General features: G+C 43.5%; 1 protein-coding gene across 3 annotated transcripts in view; it reads left to right on the plus strand.

Annotated features, from left to right (window-relative positions):
• LOC140205760 (serine/threonine-protein kinase N2-like) overlaps positions 1-17,273 on the plus strand; it is a 151,853-nt gene that overhangs the window by 85,012 nt on the left and 49,568 nt on the right. For all 3 annotated transcript variants that reach the window (XM_072273376.1, XM_072273375.1, XM_072273377.1), the window contains exons 3-4: positions 9,926-10,071; positions 14,342-14,471. In XM_072273376.1, the coding sequence (XP_072129477.1) occupies positions 9,926-10,071; positions 14,342-14,471 (276 nt within the window). The remainder of the gene's footprint in view (positions 1-9,925; positions 10,072-14,341; positions 14,472-17,273) is intronic.

Genomic DNA, 17,273 nt, shown 5'->3' on the forward strand with positions numbered 1-17,273 from the left:
GTTAGCATAACACCATTAGAGCTTCAGGCATCAGAGTTTGATTCTGGCATTCTCTAGGAAAGTTTACATTCTTCCTATGTACGGGTGGGTCTCCTCTAAGTGCTCCAGTTTCCTCCTGCAGTCCAAAGACATACTGGTTAGTAGGTTAATTGGTCATTGTAAATTGTCCTGTGATTAAGATAAGGGTTACTGGGCGGTGCGGCTCGGTGGGCCAAAAGGGCCAGTTCCGCATTGTATGTCTAATGTATAAAAAAAAAACAGATCCAAGTGGCTGTCTAAATGTCTCTTAAACTTAGTGATTATAGCCGATCTACCACCTCCTCCACTGTCTCCAATATATATTAAGGAGAAAAGTAACAAGGGGACTCAAAGACCAAAGGGACATCTTTGTGTTGGGCAAGGTCCTTAATGCAGTGGTCCCCAACCACCGGGCCGCGGACCAGTATCGAAGCATATGCTACCGGGCCGTGAGGAAACAATACGATTTGGCGATATGAAACAACATGAGTCAGCTGCACCTTTCCTCATTCCCTGTCACGCACTGTTGAACTTGAACATAGGGTTGCCAACTGTCCTGTATTAGCCGGGACATCCTGTATATTGGGCTAAATTTGTTCGTCCCATACGGGACCGCCCTTGTCCCGTATTTCCCCCGCTAAGGTAGAGCATTCCTATGAAACCATTTGTAAGCCGAAATGGCGTAAAGCGAAGAAGCAATTACCATTAATTTATATAGGAAAAATTTTTGAGCGTTCCCAGACCCAAAAAATAACACTAACATATAGTAAAAGTAGGAATGATATGATAAATACACAGCCTATATAAAGTAGAAATAATGTATGAACAGTTCTCAGAAGAGCCCAAGCAGTTCGATCACTCACACCAACAATAAGAGAAAGACAACTCAGATTCCCAGGACACATCATGCGGAAAGATGAACTAGAAGAACTCATACTCTATGGAAAGATTGAGGGGAGCAAACCTAGAGGAAGACCTTGGCTTATGTACATCAAAAGCATAGCCAGGTGGCTACACATCGAGGAAATGGAAGTCATCCAAAAAATGAAGGATAGATCTATATGGAAAACCATGGTCACCAAAGTCCGCATCGGATATGGTACCTAGACAGACAGACAGACAGTGAGTGTAGTTTCACCTAACAGAATTGGGAAGATTAAGCCAAAACCAATTTGTAGAAAAAAATCGGCATGCACACACAGGTGCCCGCGCAAGGCTTCATAGTCATGGTAGTCTTCCTCAGGGTAAACACAAGTGTCCCGTATTTGACTGCTACTTTTGTCCCTTATTTGGGAGTGAGGAAGTTGGCAACCCTACTTGAACACCCCCCTCCCCACCCCCGTCGGCCAGTCCACAAGAATATTGTCATCGCAGTCTGCAGTGCAAAGAAGGTTGGGGACCCCTGCCTTAATGAATACAAGCAAGAGAAAATCTGCAGGGGCTGGAAGTACAAGCAACACCCACAAAATGCTGGAGGAACTTGGCAGCCCAAGCAGCATCTACAGAAAAGAGTACAGTCTATGTTTCAGACCAGAACCCTTCATATTTTTGATTTTAAAAAAAGTGATTTAATGTTAAAAGGTGGGGGAGGGGAGGAAGAAACACTGGGTGATAGGTGAAACCGGGAAGGGGGAGGAGTATTGAAGGTAAGAGCCGGGAAGTTCATAGGTGAAAGAGATACAGGGCTGGAAGAGAGGGATCTGATAGAAGAGGACAGAAGTCCATGGAAGAAAGAAAAGGGGGACGAGCATCAGAGGGGGTTGATGGGCAGGTAAGGAGATAAAAATGACCATTTGCTTACCTAGACCCGCTACCACAGCCATTTATCTCTCCTGGGAACACGTCTTTGCTGCCAGCTTGTACTAAGTAGCTTCCAGATCCGTTTTCAAGCCTTTTGATTTGGACCCTCTGAGGACCCCTGATACTCACATTCATTTGACTGCTTTTTCCAAGCACGCATTCCGCCATAAGAGGGTACCTGAGGTCCCTATCCCAGTCACTTCCACAACTCCAGGATACTCTCTCCGCTGACTGCAATGTATCTGTCCGCTACTTTATCCTCTAGATCCATGCTTTCAGTCGCTGGTTCTTTGACTTTCTCATGTCCTGCAAGGATTGGAAGATCGCTCATCTACAGACTACAGAACCTGCCATCTCCAGCGCCAGTAGGCAAGGACATCTCCACACCGCGATCCCTGCTGCTGACCTCAACGGTTCTAACTATCCTGAGCAGCTTCTGAAGCTAGACTCCACTGCCATAAATGCAGGTTCCAACAAGCTTGGACATGTTCAAAGTGCCAATTGTGCAACCACCAACTGAAGACTCCAACCTTGACCAGCAAACCTCCAGGCTGGGACTTTACATGCTGCCACTGGAACCCCAGTCTCTCCCCTTCTCTCATCACCACTCTGCAATCCAATGTCTCCCTGGCCCCACTGCCAGCTCTTGGGTCCTCAGAGACTCCCATCTTCTTCTCACCCTACCTTCCCTGGACATCCCAACCATCCCCTCTCCTCTGACACTATCAACCTCCTTCCCCCCCCCATCTGATCCCAGCTCTCATCTGTGCTGGGTCTTCAGCAACCTCTCTGCCCTTCCTTCCCCTCTGAGGCAGAGCGTCCTCTCCTCAGTAAGGCATCACACTTCAATTCCGTGCCCGCCATGATGCTGAGCACTTCTTCCGCCGCCTCCATCTCCGTGCCCTCTTCTTTGGCCAGGATTCTCTGGCCTGCACTGATGACCCCCTTCTCCCATCTTCAACCTTCCTCTTCTTTCTGGACACTCCAATCTGGTCTTCTGCCTGCTCTGGATCTTTTCATTACTAGTTGCCGACGGGACATCAACCGTCTCGACTTCACCACTCCTCTCTCCAATTCCAGCCTCGCTCCTTACAAACTCTCTGCAGTATTCCTAACCTCACCATCAAACCCTCAGATAAGGGAGGTGCTGTAGTAGTCTGGCGGACTGACCTCTACCTTGCTGGGGCCAGGTGACAACTGTCAGACACTTCCTCTTACTTACCCTCGAATAGGACCTCACTAAGGAGCGCTAGGCCATTGTCTTCCACAAAATCACTGACCTTATTAACTCCAGGGATCTCCCATCCATTGCCACCAACCTCATAATTCCCTCGCCCCACACCTGCCGTTTCTACCTCCTACCCAAGATCCACAAACCTGCCTGTCCAGGTAGACTCATTGTTTTGGCTTGTTCCTGCCCCATTGAACTTGTATCTGTATAACTTGACTCAGTCCCCACTCTCCCTGGTTCAGTCCCTTCCTATTTACATCTATCGACACTTCACACGCTCTTGATCTCTTCAATAATTTCAAGTCCCCTGGCCCTGATCATATTTCATATATTCACTATGGATGTTTAGCTCTTATATACCTCCATTCCTCCACCAGGAAGGCCTCAAAGCTTTCTGTTTCTTTCTGGACACTAGTTCCTTCCTACCATCACTCTCCTCCATATGGCGAAACGTCCTCATTCTCAATAATTTCTTCTTCGGCATCTCCCACTTCCTTCAAACAAAAGGTGAGGAGGTGGGCACTTGCATGGGTCCCAGCTATGTTTGCCCTTTTCGTCAGCTACATGATACAGAATATATTCCAGGCCTACACTGGTATCACTCCCCAACTTTTCCGAAGCAACATTGATGACTGTTTTGATGGTGCTTCCTGCACCCATGGGAAGCTTGCCAACTTCATCAACTTTGCCTCCAGCTTCCACCCTATCCTCAAGTGTACCTGGTCTATTTCCGACACCTACCTCCCCTTTCTTGATCTGTCTGTCTCTATTTCTGGAGGCACCTCATCAGCTGATGTTTATTGTAAACCCACTAACTCTCATAGCTACCTGGACTATACCTCTTCCTACCCTGTTACTTTTAAAAATGTCATCGCCTTTTCTCAATTCCTCCGTCTCTGCCGCATCTACTCTCAGGGTGAGAACGAAGGAAATGTTGTCTTCCTGCAAAGAAAGAGGCTTTCCTTCCTCCACCATCAACACTGCCTTCACCCCATTCTCTCACCACCCCACCAAGGATAGGGTTCCTCCACGTCCAGTACATAATTTGCCACCTCCAGCAGAATCCTTCAAGCACATCTTTCCCTCCCCCCGCCACTTTCTGCGATTCCCTTGTCCATTCATCCCTCCTCAATGATATCCCTCCTGGCACTTATCTTTGCAAGCGGAACAAGTGCTACACCTGCCCTACACCTCCTTCCTCATGACCATTCAAGGCCCCCAACAGTCCTTCCAGGTGAGGTGACACTTCACCTGTGAATCTGTTGGGTATCCAGTGCTCCTGATTTGGCCTCCTTTGTGTTGGTAGATTGGGAGACCGCTTCACCGAGCACCTACGCTCTGTCTGCTTGAAAAAGTGGGATCTCCCAGTGGCTACCCATTTTAATTCCACTTCTCCTTCCCATTCCCATTCTGACATGTCAGTCCATAGCCACCTCTACTGCCATGATGAGGCCACACTCAGGTGGCGGAACAACACCTTATACTCCATCTGGGTAGCCTCCAACCTTATGGCATGAACATCGATTTCTCGGATTCCCAGTAATGCTGCCCACCCCCTCACTATTCCCCTTTCCCATTTCCCTCTTTCACCTTATCTCCTTACCTGCCCATCACCTTCCTCTGGTGCTCCTCCCCCTTCCCTTTTTTCCATGGTCTTCTGTCCTCTCCTATCAGATTCTCCCTTCTCCAGCCCTATATCTCTTTCACCTATCAACTTCCCAGCCTTTACTTCACCACTCTCCCTACCTCCAGTGTGTTTCTTCCTCCTTTCCCCCCACCTTCTTCATCTGACTCCTCATCTCTATTTTCTCCAGTCCTGATGAATGGTCTCGGCCCGAAATGTAGACTGTACACTCTTCCATAGATACTGCCTGGCTGCCTGAGTTCCTCGAGCATTTTGTGTGTATTCCTAAATGAATAATTTCCTCTTTTTATAATGGCAAAAGACAAAGACTTCAACTAGGAAAATTAAAGGGGGTGATCCTGGGGAAAGTCTGCATTGGAGGAGGTTCTGGATGTCTTTAAAACTGTGAAGATTGCCAAGTCGCTAGGGCCTGAGAAGGTTCATCCAAGAACACTGTAGGAGGCTGGAGAAGAAACTGCAGAAGTGATAGTGAGGTGTTTGCATCATTAGTCATGGTTGCAGTGCCAGCTAACTGAAGGGCGGTAAAGAAAAATCTGAGAACTATAGGCCAGTACAGGTTTCCCTCACCATCCGAAGGTTAGAGCGTTCCTATGAAACGGTTCGTAAGCCGGAATGTCGTAAAGCGAAGAAGCAATTGCCATTAATTTATATGGGAAAAATTTGTGAGCGTTTGCAGACCCAAAAATAACCTACCAAATCATGCCAAATAACACATAAAACCTAAAATAACAGTAACATGTAGTAAAAGCAGGAATGATATGAATACACAGCCTATATAAAGTAGAAATACTTTTCCAGCGTCATTGTCGCACTGTTCTCCGCAGTGAAAATCTCATGCAAGCACTCTCGGCAGAAACACGGCGCAAGTGCTCGCCAGTAACCTTTAAGCTGTGAAACTGCCAAATCATACTAAATAACACGTAAAAATACACAGCCGATATAAAGTAGAAATAATGTATATACAGTGTAGTATCACTTACCAGAATTGGGAAGACATCGAGCACACTGATGATGGTGTGTTAGGCTGAGTTGTTGGAGGTTGGAGTGGTGCAGCGGCCCCCACCCTCCGGGCAGCGAACCGATACTGATCCACGAAGCATGCAGGGGTACAGCGGTAGCTGGGACGCACCCAGCACATCTTTAAGAAAAAAACTTAAACAAACAAGCTAATTAATTAGGTGCCACCCTGCACCTAATTAATTAGTTTGTTTGTTTCGGCTTTTTTCTTAAAGATGTGTTGGGTGCGTCCCGGCTACCGCTGCATTCTTCGTGGATTGGTATCTGTCTGCAGCCCGGGTGTTGGGGTGGTGGGACACTGGGGTATCATCTCATCGTCGATCAGGGCAGGCAGGTCATCTTCTACTATGTCTGCCTGCCTCAATGTCGAAGGTCGAGGTTTGTCGTCTGCTGTGGTTGATGTGGAAGGCTTGCTTGACTGCTAATCTCGTGCATTTTTCTATCATACAGTTCTTTATAAGCACTCAAACCATCCTGCAAATATGCCCTAAACTGACGTACCCTTTCAAAATTAAAGTCGTACTTTATCATTGCAGCGAAAATCTCACGCAGTTGCTTCACGTTCAGTTCCTGGATGACTTCACTTTCGGTCCGTTTGCTACTGCATTCAGTTTTGATTGTTATCCTTTCCTCTTCCAATTGCATCAGCTCTTCATCTATCAGTTCTTGGTCATGGGATGCCAAAACCTCTTCAACATCATCTTCGTCACCTTCCACAAGCCAAACTCCCATTGTCCTTTCTTTATTCACCACAATCGAAACGCTTAATTATGTCTAATTTTACGCTAAGTGTAACACCCTTACGAGCTCTTTTAGGCTTTCTGATACCTTAGAACTCATCTTGCTAACAGCTGCTCACAGGCACGTGTCACGTACTGCTTTCTTTTCTTCGCGTGCTGCTTTTTCCACGCGCTGCCTTTTTTCATAACAGTGAAAACACCTGTTAGTGAAAACAGGTAACTAATGTAGGTCTTTCGTAACAGTGAGGTTTTGTAAAGCGAATGTTTGAAAAGCGGGGGACATCTGTAAATATAATGTCAATCGATTTTGATGAGAAGATCAAAATGTTGATGAGGGCAGACCAGTTTATATTCACTTTCATAAGATTCTACATGGTAGGCTGATAGTTAGATTACATGGAATCCAAGGAGATCTAGCTAATTGAATATACAATTGGGTTCTGATGAAGGATCTGAGCCCAAGATGTCAACTGTTCATTTCCCTCTGTAGATGCTGCCTGACCTGCTGAGTTCCTCCAGCCTTTTGTGTATGTTACTTAAGAATTCCAGCATCTGCAGAATATCTTGTACATGCAATTGGCTTGATAGCGGAAAGCAAAGTGTGATGATAGAAGGTTGTTTCTTGCATTGAAGCCTCATGACTAGTGGTGTGCCTCAGAGCTTGACGCTGGGAGGGTGTGTTGGAGTAGGTGTAGCATTTGTTCCACTTGCAAGGTTAAGTGCCAGGAGGGAGATCAGTGGGGAGGGACTAATGGACAAGGGAGTTGCATAGGGAGCGATCCCTGCAGAAAGCAGGGGAGTGGTGGGAGGGAAAGATGTGCTTGGTGTTGGGATCCTGTTGGAGATTGTGGAAGCTTCAGAGAATTCTGTGCTGGACACGGAGGATGGTGGGGTGGTAGGTGAGGACAAGAGGAACCCTATCCCTGGTGGAGTGGCAGACGTGCGTAAAATGGAAGAGCTGCAGTTGAGGGCAGCGTTGATGGTGGAGGAAGGGAAGTCCCGGTGAAGATATTTCCTTCATTCTAGAATGAAAAGTCTCATCATGAGAGCAGATGAGGCAGAGGTATTGAGAGAAGGGGATGGTGGTTTTACACCTTATATTCTGTTTGGGTAGCCTCCAGCCTGATGGCATGAGTATCGATTTCTTGAACTTCGGGTAATTCCCTCCCCAGCCCTTCACCATTTCCCAACCTCCTTTCCCTCTCTCACCTTATCAACTTGCTCACCCATCACCTCCCTCTGGTACTCCTCCCCACTTTTCTTTCATCCATAGTCTTCTGTTTCTTTTACCAATTTACTTCCCCCTCTTTACTTCATCCCCTCCCCCTTCAGGTTTCACCTATCACCTTGTGTTTCTTTCTTCCCTCCTCCACCTTTTAAATCTACTCCTCAGCTTTTTTTCTGCAGTCCTGCTCAAGGGTTTCGGTCCAAAACGTCAACTGTACTCTTTTCCTAGATGCTGCCTGGCTTGCTGAGTTCCTCCAGCATTTTGTGTGTGTCACATTGAGTATAAAAGTTGGGAAGTTGTAGTGCAATTGTACAGGCAGCTGGTGAGGGTGCACTTGGAGTACTATGTTGAGATTTGGTTGCCCTACTATAGAAAAGATGGTGTTAAACTGCAAAAAGTGCAGGAAAGATTTACAAGGGTGTTGCCAGGTCTTCAGGACTTGAGAGACTCATTTGTAGGAAGAAGTGGAAGAACTTATCTGTTAGAGCATAAGAGAGTGATATGTGATCTTGCAGAGGTGTATAATACCACAAGGGACATGGGTAGGGTGAAAACACTCAGTCTATATTTCTCAGAGTTGTAGTATCAGGAACTAGAGGGCATAGATGTAAGGTTAAAGTGGAACTTGTGAGAGGCAACTTTAGTTTTATACAAAGGGTTGTATGTATGTGGAATCAGCTGATAGAGACGGGTTGAGGCAGATACGATAACAACTTTTAAAAGACAATTGGGCATGTACATGGATTTGAAAGATTTAGAAGGTTATAGGCCAAACTCTGGCTCATAAGATTAGTTTGAATGAGGCACCTTAGTGGGTATGGACCACTTGAGCCAAAGGGCCTGTTTTAGTGCTGTATGACTCGGACCCTGGCTGTGAGTTCTATTATTAACTATTTTCTGTGTAAAGAACTTTTTGCTCACATCCCCTTTAAAACTCTTTGCTTTCAACTAAAACTTATACCCTTTTGTTTTTGACCGTAGAATGAATATTCTATCTACCCTATCTGTGCCTCTTGTAATTTTATATACTTCTGTCATGTTAGCCTTCTTTGCTCCGGGAAAAACAAGCCCAGTCTATCCAGTCTCTCCCAATAATTATGGTCCTTCAAATCAGGCAATATTGTGATGATTCGCCTCTCCACTTATACAACAGGAACAGGCCCTGTGGCCTACCTATGACCTGTGAAGACAAGCATGGCATATGCATCTATCAGTCTGTGTACCTGTATTGCCACTTTCAGGAGACTAGACGAGAACCCACAGATCCTTTTGACCATCAATATTTCTTAATGCCCTACAACTTACCGTATGTGACCTTCCCCTTTATTACTTGTCTTTTCACACCTCATGCTTGTTGGGAGTAAATAGCATCTGCCAATTCTGCCCAACTCTCAGTCTGATTAGATGGTCTGCATTGGACTTGATCAGCAGGTTTGAACTCTACAAGATGTTGGGTGGAAATTTTGTGGGACACTTGGAATCAGAATCAGGTTTATTATCACTGGCATGTGACGTGAAATTTGTTAACTTAGCAGCAGCAGTTCAATGCAATACATAATCTAGCAGAGAGAAAATTATAATAAATAAAATAAAATATAATAAATAAAGAAGTAAATCAATTACATATATTGAATAGATTTTTAAAAAATGTACAAAAACAGAAATACTGTACAGTAAAAAAAAAAGTGAGGTAGCTTCAATGTCCATTTAGGAATCAGATGGCAGAGGAGAAGAAGCTATTCCTGAATTGCTGTCTGTGTGCCTTCAGGCTTCTGTATCTCTTGATGGTAACTTGATGGTAACAGTGAGAAAAGGGCATGCCCTGGGTGCTGGTGGTCCTTAACAATGGACGCTGCCTTTCTGAGACACCGCTCCCTAAAGTTGTCCTGGCTACTTTGTCGGCTAGTGCCCAAGATGGAGCAGACTAGATTTACAACCTTCTGCAGTTTCTTTCGGTCCTGTGAAGTAGCCCCTCCATACCAGACAGTGATGCAGTCTGTCAGAATGCTCTCCACAGTACAACTATGAGCAGTTGTCCTTCTGTAAGGGACTCTTAAGTGTCATTGTCTTGTTCACTTCTTTAGGGAAAAAAAATCTGGTAACGTTCACCTGCATTTCAAACCAGGGGAGTGTTAAAAATTCTTGCAAAATAAAGAATTTGTAAAAAAAAATAGAAACAATAAATATTTTGATGTATAACACAAGGCATTTATGGAGTTCCATACACAATTCCATTATGATTTCAGATTGTCCACGAACCCCAGATACTCCTAACCCTGAGAATACAAATAACAGTCGAATTGCTGCCTTGAAGAAACAATTGGATATTGAGCTGAAGGTGAAGTTGGGAGCTGAAAATATGATCCAGATGTACTCGAATGGATCGTCAAAGGTGGGTCACTGTGCTGAAATGCACCCACAAGATTATGCAGTGCTTAAATTTGCTTTCAACTTTTCTAGGTTGTATTATTCTTCTAACCCTTCAACGGAATAGTTGTACGCAATTACAAACTCAGTGTTTTCTTGTTCAGATGTTAAGCTTGTCCTGTATGCTGCAATGACTAACTTTTTTTGTATGTAAGGTGGGCAATAATTGTGTACATGGCCTTTCTCAGCTGCTACACTTGGGGCATGCAGCTACAATCCCAAAGTAAATTTATGCAGTTTCCCTAAGGTATACTTATCGTCTCTTTTCAGCTTCTAAAAGCTCTGCAAGTCAGCTGAAGAAGACTTTAATATTGGGTGCTTGTATGAGTCAGGGTGCCATAAAAAAAGCATCTAAGATAGAAACCACAGTGATTACACCTCTAAAGCCAGTCTAAGGGGATTAACATCATCTCTAGCTATGTGATAGTAAGGATCATATTGAAATGAGTGTGACTATTTGCAGTCAGGTCCTCTGGTAGACACAAGTCCTCTTTTTAAAAAAAAATAGAAACCTAACTTGGTGACTGAAATGATTGCTACAAGATATAAGGTGGGGGAAACACTGGAGTGATAAAGAGTATTATTCTGAAATTAGGACCAAGACCATGAATGCTCTGCCCCTTACCATTTGGCGATGATCTGCTTAAATAAGGAATTGTGTGCTGGTTTTACTGGCATCTCTCACTTGACAGTTACATGAAATTATTAAATAATATAAACTCTTAAGCAAGGTTAAATCTATATGTTGAAAGCACAGTTACATGTTATTTATCTTTTTAATTCTAAAATTCCTTCTTTTATTGATCTTAAATTATCAGCTCCTTGTCTATGGAGGTTAGTCATTTGTGCAAGCACAAGCTTTTTAATGTAGTAAATATTGTTTGATATTTTAAAGTGAGCAACATGATCCTGTCAAGTTGCAGCGTCTTCGTGTTTGCCGAAAGTTAAAAGCACCAGGTGTTTTGAGGATCTTTGTTCCCTCAAATAATATCTCTTCAGATATTTTTCAATAGACTTGGGAATGCATCAATAATACTGTTATTTTGCATTTTATAGTACTTACACTTCTTCCCACTTCCCATCTTGGCTAACTCTGTCAAAACCAATGATTTTTAACAAAAAAAAGCAGAATGGTGGAAGAACTCCATGGGCTCTGCAGCATCTGTGGAGGCAAAATGGGAAAGTTGATGTTTGGATGGGAAACCTTCCATCAGGAGTGAGAGTGAAGAGGAAAACTTGCTAGAAGTTTGACTGGATAGAGGCTGATTAGTGATGGATAGAACTAAACGGAAGAAATGATAAGTAGATGAAGACATGCTTTGGGTGTTGCAGTATGTGGAATATGAATGGTTGGGACAGAGGCTGATTGGTTATGGCTGGGACCAGACTGGAGATGGGGAGATGGGAAAGCTGAACAAAGGTAGAAGAAAACTAGGTAGATAGGTGAGTGTCTGAGGAAGGAAAACACTGGGAGTGTGGTTTACCTGAAATTGTAAAATCCAATGTTATTTATATAGGGTTGTTAGTAACCCAAATGGAATATAAGACGTGGTTCAATCAGTTTGTGTTGTTCAATCTGGAGTGTGGGATTGGAAAGGAGAGTTAAAGTGCCATGCAACAGGAAGCTCATGGTGGGTATTGTGAACCGAGCGCAAGTGCTCTTCAAAGCGGCTTCTTTGCTAATATGCTTGGTTTGACCAATGTAGAAGAGATCACACAAGGAGTACTGAATACAGTAGACCAGGTTGGAAGAGATGATGAGGGAGGAGGTTAAGGGATACGTATTGTACCTCTAGTGCTTACAGGGGGAAATGCCAAGGAATAGGGGGATGGGTGAGTAGGAAGGGATGAGCAATCAGGGAGTCGTGAAAAGAATAGTCCATCTCGAAAGAAGAGAAGGTGGAGTAGGGAGAAGCAATGAAGCTGTGACTGGTAGTTAGGATCATTTTGCAAATGACGAAGATGTTGTGTTGGTTGCAGAGGCTGGTGCAGATGGTGGAAGATGAGGACCAAGGGAGCTTTATTGCTGTGCATCTGGGGTGGGGGCGGGGGGGTTGAAAGAGCAAATGTGTGTGAGAACTCCGATTAAAGTTAGAAAAGTACAGCCCAGAAATAGAATTGGAGAGTGTGCAGCCATATTTCCAGAAGAAAGAGGGTCTTCTTGTATTCCACTTGGGTAACTGACAATCCAGTGGTATGAACATCAAATCTCCCAGTTTTAGATTAGCCACACGTTGCTCTCCCGCACACACTCACCTGTCCACCTGATTTTCTTTTCTCTTTGTTCAACTTTCTCTTTCACCTCTACTACCAATGCCCCCCCATCTGATTCTGTTTACCCATCATCTCCTCCCCATATGGTTCTACCTATCACTTGTCAGCCTCAGTCTTGCACCACCTCAGACTGCTGTTCATTGCAGTTTTGATGCTAGGTCTCAGCCTGATACATCAGCTTGCATTGTTTCTGCCTCCAGAAACTGACTGACTTGGCAAGTTCTTCCAATGTTCTGTTTCCTGTTCCTGATTCCAGAACGGGTAGTCATTTTTCTCTTTTTACCATTGATTTTTAACTTGGTCAGGACTCTGCTGGGGTTGACTGGCTCCGGGACCTTACCCAAATCCCTTTCTATGTTTGAACCTGCTTGTGAATTCATAAGATGTAGGAGCACAGTTAGGCCATTTGGCCCTTCAAGTCTGCTCTGCCATTCCATTATAGCTGATTTATTAACCCCAATCTCCTGCCTTCCGGTTAACTAGTTGTGGAAAACTTTATAGCCTAAATTTTGCAAAAACCTGGGTCATGGTTTCCATTGGGGATTGCAAAGCATGCATTGGGGATGAAGTTTTTGTATGAGATATATTTTCCCCTCTTTTTAATTGATCTACATTGAATTGTTCCTAATTGTATCTTGGCTGTGCTCAACACAGATCTATGATTGATCCTGACACTCATCTAAACCATCTATGGCACTGGTTCATATTCTATACTACTGTGTATTCAGTTTGGCGCCAGGACAGGGCAATCTCTAAACTGCAGTTGTTCCACTTAAATGGGTGTTGAAATATTGCACATTGTCGCCTGATTGTTTGTTTTTTTTTCTCTCTACTAAAAGGCAGTACCAGTTTCTTTGTCATTGAATGTTTAGATTTCTGCTGAACAAACTAGTCTCCAATCTAGACCTCTGTTTGTTTTCAAAAATACTAGTAAATTCAATAAGAGAAGTCATTAAGTCTTGTCACTACCTGATTGCAAAGAAGCTTCAAAGTAAAGTGGAGAGCTTATGATTTGAATTCCCATTGGAAACTGGATTTTTCAGCTAAAAGCTTCTCACATAGTATCAGAAGATAAGTATATATTGAAAGCATTTGCTACTGGATTGACCTCAGAGATAAATTACACAGCCAGTAATGTCACTTCAGAATGTTATTGGTTTGTGTTGACAACGTGGAATGGAAAGATTGTGGCAGTTTTTTTTATTGTTTTGGTGTCATTAATGACTTTTTGCTGCCTTGAAGCTTTTGGGTTAGTAATAGGAATAGACCAATAAGAAAAAGCTAGACAAGTGCAGCAAGATTGCTTAAATTCAAGTTACCCTTTCTGCTGCAGTCTTTGCTGCCTTTCCATTGTTAATAATCACAATAATTTCCAATCACACTTTATTTAGCAGTGCTAGTTTGCTGTGCATCTCACTGTTATCTGTTATAAGTTGATTCCTTGGTTTTGTAAGGGTCTTCTTAGTGGACTGTAGTGAAAAGATTTGACTGGGTGGGACAAAGAAAGAGCAAAGAGAATATAGAAATTTCTTAATTTTACCACCTCCCATTGTTGAGCAAGTTGACAAGTCACGTTGGGATGCCACACAAAAGAATGGAGTGCAACAGCAAAGTTCAGAAATTCCTCTGGCAGCTTATTGAATATCCAGAATTGCAATGAATTACTTTCAAGATTGTCAATGAAATGTAGACAACTTGCTCAAAGTATGAATAATTTTCATCCCTTTGACCTGTAACACTTCAGTTCTATTGTTACACTATGGAAGCTACATGGTAATCTTTTGAAGATAGAAATCTAAATACACTGGTGTTCAATGGGTATTAGAATAATACAGATATAAAGCTCTTTGTATTACCAATTTATGTAGTCTTTTGTTTATTTTTTGTTGGTCAGACTTTGCAAGTGCTCTAACTTTATTTTTTTTATACTTACTTTGTTGAACTCTACTTTTAATTCCCAGGATAGAAAGTTGTTAGCGGCAGCTCAACAAATGCTTCAAGATAGTAAAACCAAAATAGAAGTTATAAGGATGCAAATTCTTAAGTCTACACAGACGAGTGAAGCTGTATTTGAAAACACAGATGGAATAGGTAAGAGACTTCTTGTTTGATTGGGTTTATGACCTAAATATGTGTATACACTGACATTACTGCATAAACTATTATCTTGTAAATTGCAGTGTGAAGATTAACCCCTGTTCTGCCTTGTTATTCCTGCTTCCAAAATTAATTTATGTAATCTGGGATTGTTAGAGTATCTCTTGTTATTTTGGATGATTCCAGGTAGGTATTATAAGGCAATGAGTGTTAAAGATTGATGCATGTGGAAACATAAAATGAATTTGATCATCTTGGTTTCCTACGAGGATAAAAATGGCTGGTACAGAATAAAGAGCTCAAAAAATTAGCTGGTCCTTTAAGCCAGTCATAAACTGTCATCAAGCAACTTCTGTGTCCCATCCCCCAATTGGCCTCTTACCTTCTGCCTATTAATTTGTCTGACCTTATTGATTTGCATTAGTAGAATAAAAATCTCCCATAAAGACAATTGTGGCAACACACACTTTTCAAAGGTTCAATTTAATGTCAGAGAAATGTGTACAATATACATCCTGAAATGCTTTTTCTTCACAAAACATCCAAGAAAACACAGTTAAACGTGAGAACCCCAAAGATCCTCCCCCAATTCCCCCCTCCCGTGCGTAAGTGGCGGCGAGCAACAATCCCCCCTCCCCCCCACCAGCAAAACAAAACACGCACCTGCTACCAAGCACAAGTGTGAGCTAAACGATAGCAAAGACACAGACTTTGCAGTTACCCCAAAGACTATTGCAATTCATCTGGCATTTGGCAACCCACAGCTTCTCTCTCTCCCTAATAAAAGAGAGGAAGGTGTCCCCCATTTTCACAGCGAGCGGGAGACATAACGACAACCTGCTGGTTTACGATGTTAAAGTTCGTTTTGTCGCTTTTTCTCTGTGCCTGAAGAGCACAAAGATCTCGGGTCTTCGGGCCTACAGCGAAAGGTTTTCTGGCCTCCCTGACAACACCCAAGTCTTCTGGCGTGACACTGACCCCCGAGATCTTCCAAACACTAGGCTGCCTCTCAGGCCTAACCCTTGGCGTGCCAAACGTTGGCCGGTCCTGAAACCCCGAGAACATCTCCCATTCCCGCAGAGAACCGAAGTCAGTGTGTAACTCTAAGTCAGGATCTTCAAAAGAACCCTGAAAGGGAAAAATAAAGATATTAAAGATGGAAATAGAGCTGTTTCCGAAGACGCAAGCAAAGGAGTTGCCGTTTAGCGCCATCTTAACTCCACCTCTGTTTCAGTTTTGAAACTCGATATTAACCATTAGCTCATCTAACATATAACTGGGACTGCAGTTGAATATAGTGTGTACAAATCAGAAGTAGCAATAAGCAATTAGGTCCCTTAAGTCTGTTCTGCTATTTATTATGATCATCGTTAATCTGACCGTAACTTCAATTCTGCATTGGAGCCTGCCTACAGTAATCTTTAACCACTTGCTGATCAGAAATCTATTTAGCTGCATTTAGCTTGAAAGCAAGCATGCAAGTACAGCAGGCAGTGAAGAAAGCTAATGGCATACTGGCCTTCATAACAAGGGGAATTGAGTATAAGAGCAAAGAGGTCCTTCTGCAGCTGTACAGGACCCTGGTGAGACCTCACCTGGAGTACTGTGTGCAGTTTTCGTCTCCAAATTTGAGGAAGGACATTCTTGCTATTGAGGGAGTGCAGCGTAGGTTCACAAGGTTAATTCCCGGGATGGCAAGACTGTCATATGTCGAAAGATTGCAGTGACTGTGCTTGTATACTCTGGAATTTAGAAGGCTGAGAGGGGATCTGATTGAAACATATAAGATTATTAAGGGATTGGACACGCTGGAGGCAGGAAGCATGTTCCCACTGATGGGTGAGTCCAGAACCAGAGGCCACAGTTTAAGAATAAAGGGTAGGCCATTTAGAACGGAGTTGAGGAAAAACTTTTTCACCCAGAGAGTGGTGGGTGTATGGAATGCGCTGCCCCAGAAGGCTGTGGAGGCCAAGTCTCTGGGTGCTTTCAAGAAAGAGATGGATAGAGCTCTTAAAGATAGCGGAAACAAAGGTTATGGGGATAAGGCAGGAACTGGATACTGATAGTGGATGATCAGCCATGATCACAGTGAATGGCGGTGCTGGCTTGAAGGGCCGAATGGCCTACTCCTGCACCTATTGTCTATTGTCTATTTTAAGAATATTCATGAAGCCCCAGTTTCTTCCTCCTGTAGTCAGAATCAGGTTAAATACATATGTCATGAAATTTGTTGTTAGGCAGCAGTACAGTGCAATACATAAATGATACTATATATATAGTGTGTGCATCCTTGCTGTTCGGAGCAGTGCGCTCTTCTGGACCGAGATCTCATATGTTGTTCCTGGGATTTGTTGGAGCCACCCTCCCAGTCCAGGTGTCACCGCTCGAAGTGTTCCTATTGCCACCGGGATTACTCTGGCTTAAAGCTTCCACAACTTTTCTATCTGCTCTATCAAGCCCTGGTATTTCTCCAGCACTTCAAATTCTTTCTTCCTGATATTACTGTCATTTGGGATTGCCACATCAATTACTATTGCTTTCTTCTGTTCCTTTCCAGTATTACTATGTCTGGTTGGTTGGCCATACCTGCTTATCAGTCTGTATTTGGAGGTCCCACAGGATCTTAGCTCTGTTATTCTCCATTACCTTCGCAGGTGTTTCCCATTTGTACATGGGAGTGTCCAATCCTTACTCAGTGCAGATGTTCCTGTACACAGTTCCTGCAACTTCGTTGTGCCATTCAGTGTATGCTGTCCTTGTCTGCATCTTGCACTATGCTACTATGTGCTGGATGGC

The sequence above is a fragment of the Mobula birostris genome, chromosome 12 (assembly GCF_030028105.1).
Source record: "Mobula birostris isolate sMobBir1 chromosome 12, sMobBir1.hap1, whole genome shotgun sequence".
Lineage (NCBI taxonomy): Eukaryota > Metazoa > Chordata > Chondrichthyes > Myliobatiformes > Myliobatidae > Mobula > Mobula birostris.